Source organism: Dreissena polymorpha, chromosome 4, assembly GCF_020536995.1.
Source record: "Dreissena polymorpha isolate Duluth1 chromosome 4, UMN_Dpol_1.0, whole genome shotgun sequence".
In the NCBI taxonomy this organism is placed as follows: Eukaryota; Metazoa; Mollusca; class Bivalvia; order Myida; family Dreissenidae; genus Dreissena; species Dreissena polymorpha.
Window position 1 is genome coordinate 61,782,854 of NC_068358.1, and position 14,733 is coordinate 61,797,586.

The window sequence follows — 14,733 nt, forward strand, 5'->3', positions numbered from 1 at the left end:
TCACAGAGCACAGTTTAAATATATATTACTGTCCTTTATATGTATAAAAAGGGTTAGGTAGGCAGGTAGGTAGTTAGATTGTACTTGATCTAGGTCTCTAACTCTATGATTCTTTATTAACTCCATCATTTGATCCTTTGAATAAATGTACTTGAATGGGAGTCATAGACCTTTGCCCCTTCTATTACAACAAATTTAACAGTTTTTAAACACATATTTATGATCCTTAAAATAAACAAGAACTGTGGTAAAAGAACTATACTTTATGCAAATATTGCATACACTAATAATTTTATCAGTATCACCAAAACAGTTCCTTTTTCAAATTAAAGGTCATTAAAAACAAATTCAGTCAGTAGAAAAAAATATTTGGTTATTCAGGTAACAGGAAGCATACATATTTGTTAGGTCTCATTATAATACCAGATGCAATTTTCCTGAAATTGTTGTTTTAAGTTGACATTTTTTTTTATAAAGAAGTTACATATTATAATAGCCAATAACAAAATAAATAAATAATACAAATATTGAATGTGAGTGTTAAGTTTTGAGTGCTACACTAAAAACATTAATTTAATTGCTTTGATAACAATATTACACATGTTTGAACACTAACTGCAAAATAAATTAACTTTATGAAAATATTTAAATTTTTCAACTGTGTGCAAATGACATTACCAAAATATAAATAAAAAGGGCAATACACCAGTCCTGATATACATTGAATATTACCCTGAAACTGACTTATTAGCATTTTCGAAATATATTGATAATGAATTGATAACTGTTCAGAACTTGAATCACGTAACACACAAGAAATGTGCCACAGACACCTATGCCCCCAAAAAACAACAAAACCAAAGTTAGCTCTGGCAAAAAACATTCAACCAAAGAATTCATATTGAAAACGTTGGAAGTTAAGGAACAAACATTATATAGGGTTTATTAAATTGCATGCAACTTGAAATTAAAGCGTTAACTTTTTGTTGGGTTTGTTGACTTTGCACGCAGCTTATTGTGGAAGAAAATCATGGATTACATGCCAACAACCCAAGAAACAAAACATTAATTCAGGGGTGAGCATGTTAGAATTAAAAAATTATTTTTTTATGAGAATAAATGAAACTTGTTTGGGGTAAAAATGCTACATATGAGGTGTCCCAGTTTAAAGTCTTAAAATTGTTACCCAATTTACTGTCATTTGAAACTGGGCAAAAAATGAAAGAGAAAGTTGGGGTTCATAAACAATATTTTCCAATAAAAACAAATAACCATGATCCCATGAGTCACTTCCACTGTTCAAACAAAACCATGTGAATCTCACCTGCTGTAAAATGAAAAAGAAAGAAAACAGAAAAAGAGTTTAAACACAATGCATAACTCCATCAAAAATGCAATTTTATAATAATTAGTTAACTTAAATAAAAGTAAGTTAAAAGTGTAATATATACACAAATATAATTCCTTTAACGTAATGTTGGACTGATTGTATAAACTTGAAGTTACACATTTCATACCAAATTGAAAACTCATAATAAAATCTGTTTATTTATTGATAAAAAGTTAATGTTCATAAGAACGATAATTTTTCTGTTGTTATTATATATAAGCCGTGCTCCTGGAAAACAGGGCTACATTCATGTGCACAAAGTGTCCTCCCAGATATGCCTGTACAGACTGCACAGGCTTAAAAGTCAGAACACTTTTGGCTTGCATGGAACTTTTCATTTTAAGGTACAAGTGGTCTCTTAGCCTGTACAGACTGCACATGATAATCTGGGATGACACTTTATGCATTTACAGTTAGCCCGGTTTAATCAGAGCGTTGCCCATATACATGTCAATGGAGGGAAATTAAATAAACCTTGAATGTTAGAGCGGGAGAAACTACTTACCAGCTGTAAACGTTGCAGAAGAGAATGTTATAAAATCAGGTATTACATCAGTTAATATTTTTTGCATATGCATAACTTTATTGAGATTTTTTGTATTAAAAATCAAACTTAATTACAAATAAATCTATATTTATTTCCTGGTAAATAACATACAGGCTACTTTCCTATGTATATGTACACAATGTACTAATGTTTCTGTGACAGTGAGGCACACAAAAAGACTATCTATTGTCGACTAGCAAATTATATAGAGGATATTTACCTATGGTTTTGTATACCAAAACCTATTATTCTTTAACAGTGAAGACATAGAGACTTTATATATTGATTAACAGGTGAGTTTGCAATAATGAAAGCACATACCGATGTTTCTGTGACAGTGAGGCGTTTCCTCGCCTTCTCTTCCTCCTTCCTGCCTGGTATCACCTTCTTCTCCTTGTTCTTCTCCTGTAAACAATACTTGCTTATTAACCCTTTACCACTTAGATAGGTATTTTGATGCATTTGTAGTCCCTTAGAAAGTGACATCTACTTAAAGAACTTTCTAACTAGATTCAAGTTGTAAAGGCTTCATTTCCAACCCTTAGATATTGATAAGCAGCAAACAGCATAAAACCTGAACAGACTGTGAGTTACTCGCAGGCTGTTCTGGTTTTATGCTGGTTGCAAAAGCCATTTTCACTTCTTCTTATGGGGAAAAGGGTTATGACACCAAAACAAATACGAAACAAAGATAGCAAATAGAGTCCAAGAATATTTAAGCTGCGTCATGTAAACATAGGTCTCATGTCATCTTTGACCATTGTGGCTCTGGTCCAGTCTGGACATTCGCTAAGTCTAGTAGCTACCATATCATATGTTGTGATCTCAGTAGCAACAGGGTAGCTCCTGACTAGACTGTATGAATGAGCATATGGCATAAGACCTATTTTGGCATGACAAGAATCACATCACAATTGTTTCTTCCATGTTTCTATCTGTATTTAACGGTAGTGTAATTCACATTTAAACAAGGTAAAATACCAGTAAGGAGTATTGAATAAATTAAATATATTTATGTTTAATACACCTATCATTCCAAGTGTATATTATGTAAGAGAGTAATAACTGGTTGCTGGTTACCTGTTTCTCAAAGTCTTCTTGGTAAGCATCAAAGATCTCCCATTGAGTCACATTGCCAGAGAAAACCGCTCTAGGTGGGGGTTCAGTGGCTGTACCTCGCTCCTAAAATTGTGTGCAAATTAACAACAAATTAACAATTCATGTCTTCCATTGTAATTATAAAAGATTCTGTGTTTATGCACTGGCAGTCGCTATTCTTTATTTTTGCATGACATAAACAACAACCAGTGAAAGTCAATAGGTTTAAACTAAACTAAGTTAAAGGCTATCATCTTTTATTTGAGCCTTTTATTGCTCATATTGCTATGTATGTGTTTAAGTACCCTATAAGGGTTATTGTAGGTCTGTGAGGCCCTCTCGGAGTAGTTGAACTGGTTGGTGAGTTTTTTGTTGCCCCCACCTTCTGAGCCTGAGGCTGCTTGGGTCCCAGCGTCATCTCCTGCTTCCTCTTTTGCCTATGAAGGATCAACGCAGCATATCATAAATATGTGGAACGAGAGGGCCTTGATTGCACGGTCACTAACATTATTTAAAAACAATTGCCGCTGTCATGTTTCCAATTAAATAATGGTAATTAAACCATAAATAATCCAGCCAAAGTCATGAGTTATATATGCCTCAGAGTATCAGTAGATGCCGTGGGGCATACAGACAAAGAGCATAATATAAAACAAGCCTCTTTAATTACTTTTTTTAATGAGCCGTGATCTGTGCAGTCCGCACAGGCTAATCAGGGATGACACTTTCCCCTTTTATATGATACTTTCTGTTTAAAAAAAGTATCTTCATAGCATAAATCCAGTTCCTGCGGACTCCACAGGCTAAATCTGGGACAACATTTTACACACATGCATTAAACCCCCTTTTCACAAAGCACGGCTTAAATATTTACTGAATTTGTCTTGAATCTCCCCTTCATAATTTATTGCAAAATGAAATCTGTTTTTAAAAGCATTCCCTTGATCTTGCATGCTCAAGTGGATATGGGGTCCGCCTTTCTACTCAAAGGTTACAGGTTTTATGTGACTCTTGAGTCATGATTTCCTAAGATACCTAGTACTAGTTCTTCCCAGGATAAGGACTTGAGGCTGTATATAAGCCAAAGGCTTTTGATACAATCACTTAAATAAATAAATTAGACTGTAAATGCTTCACACAGAAAGAACAAGCAAATCAGGTTATGGGAAAACAAATAATTCAAATACTTCAAAGAACAGCATCAATAAATGAAAAAATATATTTTACAGTTGAAAAGCAAGAAAGATTTTGTACAAATAATAAATATGTGTTACAACATATAAATTAAATAACAAACAATATAAACATGTATACGTAAAAAGCAACGAGGTCATACAAAATAAGCCAAACGAAAAAAAGGACCTTGTTATTGCATTCCAGATTGTTTGGGCTTGTTATCCAACTTTTCTGCTATTTTATGGAAATAAAAGATATCTAGAACTATTGCTGAAGATTAGGTGAAGTGAATAAGTAAATAGAGATGAAACAACAAATATTGCATTTTTTCTATAAAAAGGGTAATTAATCTGAATAACCTGGTCCAATTTGGCTTTTATCAAACATGGCCTACATTATGTGAACAATTTTTTGCATAAAATTAGGTAAAGATTTTATGAAAACTGTCAATGAGTAAGAAGGTGAAAACAAAGAGTTTTGTAATTTTTGTATAAATAAAGGGCAATAACTTAATTTGATGTGCCTAGTGCGAATTTGATGTTTATCAAACTTTTTCCTCAATTTTATCAACAAATATTTCTAGCAATATTGGTGAGAATTTACTTAAAACTGTATATGCAAGATAGAGGAAAACTGCACACCTAATTGTCCAACTAACAAAGGTATTCCCATAATACAACCCTGTTGAGAGACAGGCGTACACAAAGTGAAACTCATGATTGCTACATTCACTATACGAGTTGTGTTCTGAGAAAACTGGACATAATGCATGTGCGTAAAGTGTCGTCCCAGATTAGCCTGTGCAGTCCGCACAGGCTAATCAGGGACGACACTTTCAGCTTTTATGACATTTTTCGTTTAAATGAAGTCTCTTCTTAGCAAAAATCCAATTTAGGCGGAAAGTGTCTTCCCTGATTAGCCTGTGTGGACTGCACAGGCTAATCTGGGATGACACTTTACGCACATGCATTATGCCCAGTTTTCTCAGAACGCGACTCTCCTACATAGAAGCAAAGAGTAAGACAAGCAAACCTCTTCTGTTTCAGCTTCCAATGAGACAGACTTTTCCAGCAGTAAAAAAATTATAACAATTTTTAACAAAACTCTGTATTTTAAAGCAAAGATACTTTTAAAATTAAATAGCACATGTGTAATTGAATGGCAGCAGAAAAAGTTCTAAGCATTATCAATGTATGTTGGTGTATATATGCATAATAATGCAGGGTCCAAATTTAACCTATTAAGGCGCTTGCATTTTTTTGCAAGTTGATTTTTTTTCACTTGCAAAATGAAATACTTACTCGCAATTTGGTTTTTTTTTTAAATTTTTTTTTATATTTAATACAATACAATTCTTGTACCATATTGCTTAAAAGTATGCATTATATGTTGGCTACTTAAAAAAGCATAATCATTGGAACGAACAGTTATCTCAATAATTATATGCATGGACACACATTCAATTATACGCTCATGATTTTCCGAGAATAAAAGAATCATTTTTGTCAAATTTTGTAAGAACTGTCTGCAGCATCAATAAATTCTGAGAATGACTCAAAATTTAAATGAAATGTCTAGTGTTTGCGCCACACGACATCATACTTAACTTGTGGTTGGCGAAAGTAGTCTGAGATAAATGATTTTACGTTGCATCACTGACATTTAACTAATGTGATTTCAAGATGGCGGATTATATAAAGCAATAACGATGATCAGCAAAACATGAATTAATGCGGTAAACATAATATGATAAGTATTGAGTAATGAAATGTGTGTTTCATTCAACGACAGAGAAAACATTTTAAATACAAATAACACAGTTTAAGAATTTGGGTATTGAATGTCACAGAACGACTGTTTGTAAATTGGAGTTCAGTCTACTCACAAAGAAAAAAACATTAAAAGGAATATCAATTGAAACTGGAAAAATACAAACATGGTTTGATTTATATATTTTTGGATCTGTGTATAATCAGATTCATGTGAATATTCTGCTTTATTATGTTTGTCACTCTATACAGTTTACTGTAATGTTACAGAATAAGAGTTTTACTGCAAACTAGTGAAATGAAAGATATCTTGAGGTAAACATATTAAATATATTAATTAATTTAAGTTCCATACATCAATAACACTCAAGTATGTGTATGTTTACAGGTGTTAATATTTTCCCCAAACTTAATCAACAACAATGGTTATTTATTTACCCAGGGCTTTTCGCGCTATTTTGGGCCATTTCTTGAATCAATCATTAGTTAAAATTCCATGTCTCTATGCTCTCTTGGGTCAAACACTTAAATTGAGGCCTGTACATTTTTTAACTGGCCTGTAAATTATGTCTCCTGGTAGCCTGTCCTGTGATTTATGACCGTCTTTTGCCTTGTCTGCTAAGGTCTCCAAGACAAACTAAGTGTGCCTTCACAAAAATGCTGGTTGTGGGTAAGCAATGCTTTGTTTATGATTGATAAATTACTCAAAATAAATAATGATAGAATTGGAGATGTAGAAAAATTATTGGATACAAGTAAACAACAACTTAAGCATATAGCAATTTGAGGGATATTTGTTATTCTGAGGTGTTTTGGGTGTGTTGATCTATTCAAGAATCAAATCTCTGTAGCCTGCTGAATTGATGTTATACAAAACATGTCAGCTAGAGTAAGCCTCTTGTAGATTTTTAGACAGACACAAAACATGAATTACCTCATCCCCTCTATCCTCTGAATCTGCCGCGGCTGACACTGGCTCTCCCACCTCACTGACTGCAGGCTCAACGTGGGCTGGAATCATGATAAAAAACTAGAAAATAATACATTAGTTTAATAAACAGAATCATGTGTGCTGTGCTCTGTTAAAAAGGGGTTTAATGCATGTGCAAAATGTGTTTTACCAGATTAGCCTGTGCAGTCCGCACATGCTAAACAGGGACGACACTTTCCCCAAAAACTTGATTATTGCAAAGAAGAGACTTTCTTGAATTGAAAAATATATTTTGAGCGGAAAGTGTCGCAGAAAGACACGCACATGCATTTAACACCTTTTCACAGAGCATGGCCCATATTTATTTTACATTTTTTCTTGATCATTGTTAAAACAATTATTTCACTTAACTTTTCTATGGAATGTGTACACACTGGTTTTCTTTTCTTTTCCAAAATAATATATTGAACAAATTATACTTCAGCGCACTAACTCATATTTGCTGGTTGGAAGGAATGATTACACAATTGACACACCAGTGACTAGTTACAGAAACTACCATTCTGACTCAACTTTGATTTTCTGAATTTTGTAGGAGTATGAACATCATGATCATCTTGGGCCCAGTATCACCGACATACTTTAGTTAATATACTGACTCAACTTTGAGTTTTTGAGATGAGTTTGAGTCGTACTCAATTAGTGTTCACAGAAATTTTTGTGAGTTTTGAGTCTGACTCAACCCTGAATTTGAAAAGGTATGTTTCCCCATTCTTATAGCTGATTTAAGATAGTTTGTGCATAACAAACATGCTCCAGATTCAGCAGAGAGGACACTCATATCTCACCTTCAGAGTTGAGAAAAATGAGAATATTTTAAATACTGGACCTTGGTGTTTTAGGTCTGACCTTTCTGTCTGAGTAAGAATATGTGAGTCAACTAATGGCTGAAATTTTAGATTTTTATGAGCTGAACCTCATTTTCAATACTCAATGGAGTGGAAACTCAAATCTCATCTTCTGAGTTGATTTTAGCCATTTAGAATAGTATCAGGAACATTCTTAATCATAAAGCTCTCAACTGAGCACTGGAAATGTCGGTCAGCTCAGGAACAATCTCAAATTTCAGCTACAGACAGACTAAATTATTGTTGCTCAAATTCATGGTTGAGTCCAACTGTAACTAAAAAGCCTTTCGTGAATCAAACACATGCAAATTTAGTTAAATAATTGAGAAAAAAATCAAAGTTGAGCAAACATATGTACTTATATGCTACTAATATACTATCTGTGTAGAGGTCAAACATTGAGCACGTTCATGATACTGGGCTCACCGTCTGGAATTCCCAGCTTGGTTCTTTGTCTCTGTGCCTCATCGGACTCCTTGTGGATCATGTTGCCGTCAAGGGCAAAGTGAATGGCAAGCTGGTCCACACTGGACGTCTGCTTGTACTGACGCTCCTGAACAGAAGGTTTTTAAGTGCTCAGTACTCAATGATTACACTTCATTGTACCTAAGTACCATTACCATAAGATATGAGCCACATTGTGGGAAATTTGGGCTGCATGTGCGTTAAGTGTCATCCCATGTGCAGGCTGCACATGCTTATCAGGGACGACACTTTCCTGATTTATGGATAAGAAATATTTAAGGAAGTCACTTCTAAACAATAATCCAGTGCAGGCAGAAAATGTAGTCCCTGAGTTGCCTGTGTAGACTGCATAGGCTATGATCTGGGATGACAATTTACGCACAAGCATTAACCATATCCTGAACCATGTAAAGTCTATTCCACACCATGTAAAGTCTATTCCACACCATGTAAAGTCTATTCCACACCGTGTAAAGTCTATTCCACACCATATAAAGTCTATTTAACACATTATGTCCATCATGTCATTACCAGTATGTAATTGTTCAGTTATGAGTTTTTATACCAGAAACAATATAATTAAATCAAGTTCTAAAGTAAATACATAATTAAAACTGCTTTACATGGTTCATAGTGATTGCCACACGCAACAATTGCTTGTTTTCATTCAAAAGTATGAAGCAACAAGACTCTTGCCAAGCAATATAGTCCCCTACCAGCTCCACCATTGTCAGAAATTCCACCATTGTCAGATTTTTTTTTATTTGTTGCCATAGCAATCAGAATTTTTGACGTAGGAACAAAATGAAATGACGTGCATAATGTCCATATTGCCATCTACCCATGTTTCAAGTTTCATGTAAAAATATTAAGAACTTAAAAATTTACCGCAGGATCCAGAAAACCACAATTATCAGCAGTATTTCTAGTCTATTTGTTGCCATAGCAACCATAATTTTTGACGTAGGAATAATGTCCATATTGCCATCTATCCATATTTCAAGTTTCATGAAAAAATATTAAGAACTTTTAAAGTTATTGCAGGATCCAGAAAAGTGTGACTGACTGACTGACTGACTGACTGACTGACTGACTGACTGACAGACAGACAGACAGACAGACAGACAGACAGACAGACAGACAGACAGACAGACAGACAGACAGACAGACAGACAGACAGAAAGACAGACAGACAGACAGACAGACAGACAGACAGACAGACAGACAGACAGACAGACAGACAGAGCGCAAACCATAAGTCCCCTCGGGTGAAACCGGTAGGGGACAATTGACCAGTCGCCAACTCCGCCCACATTTTGTCGATCAGCCAATCAGATATCGATTTTTCACACACCCCTCAGCAACGCTTAACTGGCCGCCATTTTGTCCGACAAACAAAGCGTGTTGTACATATGGAATGGACGTAATTTTTAAGAGTTTACACAGATTTTATATCAAATGCATGATCATTACTGTTCGATCATTATTCAAAATTGTAGGTGCTATACATACTTTATAAAAGGTTATTATTTTATCTTTATTTCTTGAACATATGAACGAGTAATGAGAAAACAAACCCAATAAATAGTTTAACCACACCAGGTGTGTGTTCTATAAAACGTGTTATACCGTTTGATGCACAATATTGTTAAGCAGTTTGGGCAACATATTAATTGCCACACGTGCTTATTAATCTCAGCGTAATTGTCGATGATTAATAAATAACAGTATGTTGCGTGGATCTCAGAATGAAGGAACATTAAGGCATTGTTAGGTACTGTACACAAGAAAAGAAAACTATTTAATTACTTAAATGACTTCCAATTATATATTTATTTTCTGTGGATTATTAACAAGGGAAATCATTATAAATTGTTAACTTAAGAATTGTTTTAACTAAAGTAAAAACAACACAAAGGTGATTTCAACGCGGCTTAGCCAGCTTAAAGCGACTTCAAGTGTAAAATGTACGGCTTATAATACAACAACAACATTTCTAATACAACATATATTGATACGGGGAGAAATGTGAAAATTGCAATTAACATATAAGGGCCATCTTGTTATAAATAAGCAAATGCATGATATGCTAAATGTATTCAATTCGAATGTTCGTGAACAGCACCGTAATACCAACATTTCATTTTTTGATAGTGAAATGTAACAGGTTCGCATTAAACATAAATGAAATAAAATGCATATTAGACTATCTGTTAATGAAACCACGAAATTAGGCCTGTATTAAATTATGGTTACAATCAAAATTTAATTTACATCCAAATAAAAAAAATCGGAATCTTTTTAAAAATAACACAATAAAACAAAGATCTAAACATTTTTAATAAACAAAAAACCCATCATGATATGGATATGTCATTTGCATTTAATAAAAATATTTTCAAAATTATATATGAATAGCCAACGGGTTCACTGTCAGACGGTTGAATACAAGTTCAAAATCAATATGAAATAAATGCTCATTTTTACAACGGATTTTTCATCACCTCCCTATATTATATGTATAAGAAACGTTTCTGATAGTCAGTCTGCCGTTAACTCATTTATTTTGATAACGCCATTTCTCTCTAAAGTTTTTTATGATTGTATTAACGTTTTACAAAGCAGTTTAGGTTAGTGTGCGGCTTTAATAATTTATTTTATAGAAAAGAGCATAATACATCATTACAAATTTAGAATTTCCCTCACGTAATCCGCTATAATTGCGATCTGCTTGTCGGAGTTTTCTAATCACTAGACCACGTGACTATGTGGGCGGAGCGATCGATAATTTGCCGACTGGTCAATTGACCTTTCGACAGCGAGAGTGAAGCCACGCCCCCCGATTTCAAGGGAGGTCACTCCGCCGAAGTCCGTCATAAAACTGGCTAAGCGAATCGGTACGCTGGAAGATATTCACAAAGATTTCGGTCCAAATTACATGAAATGTTTCTATTGCTATCATGTTTTATTTAAAATGTGTTAAATGTAATGTATTAAATAGGTGTTTAGCTCCCCTCAAAGATATAGTACCAGAAAGGCCGTTTACCAAAAAGGCTTCCCAAAAAGTCCGCATCAGTGAACCAAAAACGCCTCATGGTATACCAGAAAGGCCATACAATATTTTTATTATCATTGAATAGTTATGCTGAATATAATTATCATATCTATGAAATAGTCATAACTTTTTTATAAGTCTACTTAAAAGTCGTTAATCTATAGTCAAAGTCGGCCAATTATCGCAAATTATCACATACAGTATGCATTGTCGTTTGTCACAATACTTTTCATTGAGTAATAGATGTTTCAGTTTTTTAATTAAAAGCCGTTAATTTTGCAACCGATGGCAATATTGCAAATGTGGCAAAGGTAAGTAAATTTATTATATAAGAAGACAAAGAACGTTATATTGAAATCCGATATAACACATATCTATAATGCGTTTGGTCAAAATGACCCATGAGCATTGTTATAATCGTGTAACATAGTCAATGTCGTCAAAAAAGTAACATACACAATATATTATTAATTTCCTCTTAAACTATTTTTTGCAATGTTTAAAATATAAGAAGTTGAAAGAATTTTCATGTACAAAAAAAAAACTCGCTAATCAGACTGGCTATCAAAGTGTCAAGGGTCATTCACAGTTTGCGGCATCTGTTTTGATAACGGATTAGTAGAAAGCCCACATATGGTGTAAAATGACATTTATTGGCAACTATTGATAATTACATGCGCATTTTAAAATAGTTTCTTAACTTTTAACGATATACAACTAGCTACATTAAATTTGGAAGATTTAAACCGAAAGAAATAAAAATGCTCTATTTTATGTGATATTATTAAAAATTATAACTGATTGTCTTTATTATTACGCATTTCATTAGCATTAATAATCTAGTTAGCAAAGTTTAGAATATTTTTTTATTAGCCGACTGCATTAGAATGTCAAATTTATTTAACGTTAGCCACCTTTGAAAATATGGTTTTAAATGTTCCTTTCTAATTTCTCTATATAGAGGAAAAACAAGTAAAAAGTGATACTCGTTTTCTATAGCGTGTCCGGTGCAAAACTTACATATTCTATTTTCGCGTAGTATCTTATTATGACGACCTTAGAACAAACGTCGAGGTGTTTTGCTTTCGGGCGATAGCTTAATATGTTGAGATTAAGCTGTTCGTTGAGACGACTACAAAGACGAATCCAACGTTTGCATTTTTTAAGATTAGTACCCGGTTAATGGAACGGAAAAAACGTAGTTCCATCTTTTAACCGTTCTGGATACATTGTGTCTGAATAACAAGTGCCATAACAGCACCTTTTAACCATTTTCTTTGTTTAAAACACAGCATTACGTATAAGCTTATGTGACGAACAACGGCGAGTTTGACGGACAAAATGGCGGATAGAAACGGGCCTAATCTATGCAGTAATCTGATTGGTTAATAAGCCTGTCAATCAATCGGCTGTCGAAAGGTCAATTATGTGAGATGAATGACAGCCATTAAATCCATTCAAGTTATGTGAAGAATTTTGAGAAAGTACACATTTAACAAGAAAGTATTTACATGAACACAATTATAATACTAGTGAAAAATGCATACCTTGAAACTGTACCGCACAATATTCTGTGGTGCATGGGGATTATTAGCTGTGAGGATTCTTGTAAACTCCTCTTTTAATTCCTGAAACAAGAAAACATGCAGAAAATGCAGAAAAATTTTGATTGTTGTGTTGCATGATTCATAAGTGAACATGCTTAAAAGAAAATGCCCTTAATTGTATTTCTATTTTGTGAACCATTGTGAACACGAATAATTTAGTAAATCTAACCATACATTAAGAAAAATGGTGCTGAGATATATTACTTATTTAACATGTTTCAGTTAGGTAGATGACACCCCAAGGAACATTATTGTAAATGTTCATGAAGATTTGCTAAAAGTTTGAAAATATTTCAAATAATTCAAAATATTAATCAATTGTAAACGATTTTACATCCGCCTGACCGCCAGGTAACTAGAAAACTTGTTCCAAAAATCAACACACAATAAAATGAAATTTAGACCTTTAGCTTATTTATGATGCTTATTATATTATTTATTTAAAAGAAATGTTCAAAGTTTGTTAAATTAACCTTACCTGCTCAGTAAGTTCCAATTGGTCATCCGGTTTCACCAGGGCTTTAGTCTAAACACAATCAAATAAATGGCTTAACATACCAAAATAACAAAACTTAAATAAGCAAATTAAAAAGTCAAAAATTTACAATATATTTCAAATTATATTTGTTCAAAAAACAAGCTTTAAGCAAAACATTAACTAATAAGAATCACCATTTATGTGTTTGTTTTCATATTAATTGAATCCTTTTCAGTAGATTTGTAAAATAGGGAATACAGATTGGATCTCAAATATCACTTATTTGTTTAAAATGACTGATATAAGACTGTAAATGTTTGTTGAATATTGTATTCCCGGTTAAACAAACCCATAAAAATAAGTGATCAACAAAGTTAACATTAGTTTCCAACAAATATCAAAATAAAACAAAGAAAAGCTTGCATCAGCCATTTTTTCCTTCTTTATATAGTACCTGTAAAAGGTACTTTCCCAATTAAGGAAAACCTACAAAATTCCCAATGCTGTCTGAAATATTTCTAAAAGTAAGAACATTTTCTTCAATTTGGTTCTAAAAGAGCATTATCCGACAGTGATCAAATAAAATGAGCACTGAAACTGAACATTTAAAGCCATGTGAATGAACATTGGAAATGGTTTGTGCAATTTATACTAAGCAATTAAAAAGACTCATAATTCCCAATCTGAAGATTAAATGACACACATTTTTCCAATTTCAGGATTTAATACAATTTTCCCAAATGGTATGGTACTGGCTCTGTTCCAAATTGGGTAAAATAATGGCTGCACATAACAAACAACTTACATTCACCCAGTCGTCATGGTCCGCACCATCTACATCCGTCATGTCGTCCCCATCCTAGGTGTAGATATACAACAAACAAATATTATGTTATAATTTATTAAGTACTGATGTAAGATCAATAAAAATGTGTTGATGATTAACAGTTTACAGTTAATAAATATGCTAGATCTTTATGATTTGTTGTTTTATCTTGTAAGTAACTAATATATTTAAATATTTAAATATTTATTATGCAGTTCTATGCAAATGTTCAGCAAATCATGTCAACAAGTTTGTGTCTAAAAAAATAATTATAGAAAACTGGTAAAGTAAGAAACTAAAATTTCTACAGACACCGAATGTTGTACATGTATATAAAAATGCATGAATTTTATACAACCTTGTTTTGCATTTTAATATTTATCATGCATACAATGTCAGTATTCTTTTTATTTACATTTAATTCAAAACAATTTAATGACAAACCTTTAACTCATAAATGGTGACTTGAGAAGGACTCAACTT

The 14,733-nt window shown here is 33.1% G+C and overlaps 1 protein-coding gene across 2 annotated transcripts in view; it reads right to left on the reverse strand.

Moving 5' to 3' along the window:
- Positions 1-14,733, reverse strand: part of LOC127877491 (dynein intermediate chain 2, ciliary-like) — a 41,501-nt gene that overhangs the window by 13,969 nt on the left and 12,799 nt on the right. For both annotated transcript variants that reach the window (XM_052423427.1, XM_052423426.1), the window contains exons 3-10: positions 14,230-14,283; positions 13,425-13,472; positions 12,887-12,967; positions 8,246-8,372; positions 6,915-6,991; positions 3,341-3,472; positions 3,018-3,119; positions 2,259-2,342 (exon numbers count right to left, since the gene is read on the reverse strand). In XM_052423427.1, the coding sequence (XP_052279387.1) occupies positions 2,259-2,342; positions 3,018-3,119; positions 3,341-3,472; positions 6,915-6,991; positions 8,246-8,372; positions 12,887-12,967; positions 13,425-13,472; positions 14,230-14,283 (705 nt within the window). The remainder of the gene's footprint in view (positions 1-2,258; positions 2,343-3,017; positions 3,120-3,340; positions 3,473-6,914; positions 6,992-8,245; positions 8,373-12,886; positions 12,968-13,424; positions 13,473-14,229; positions 14,284-14,733) is intronic.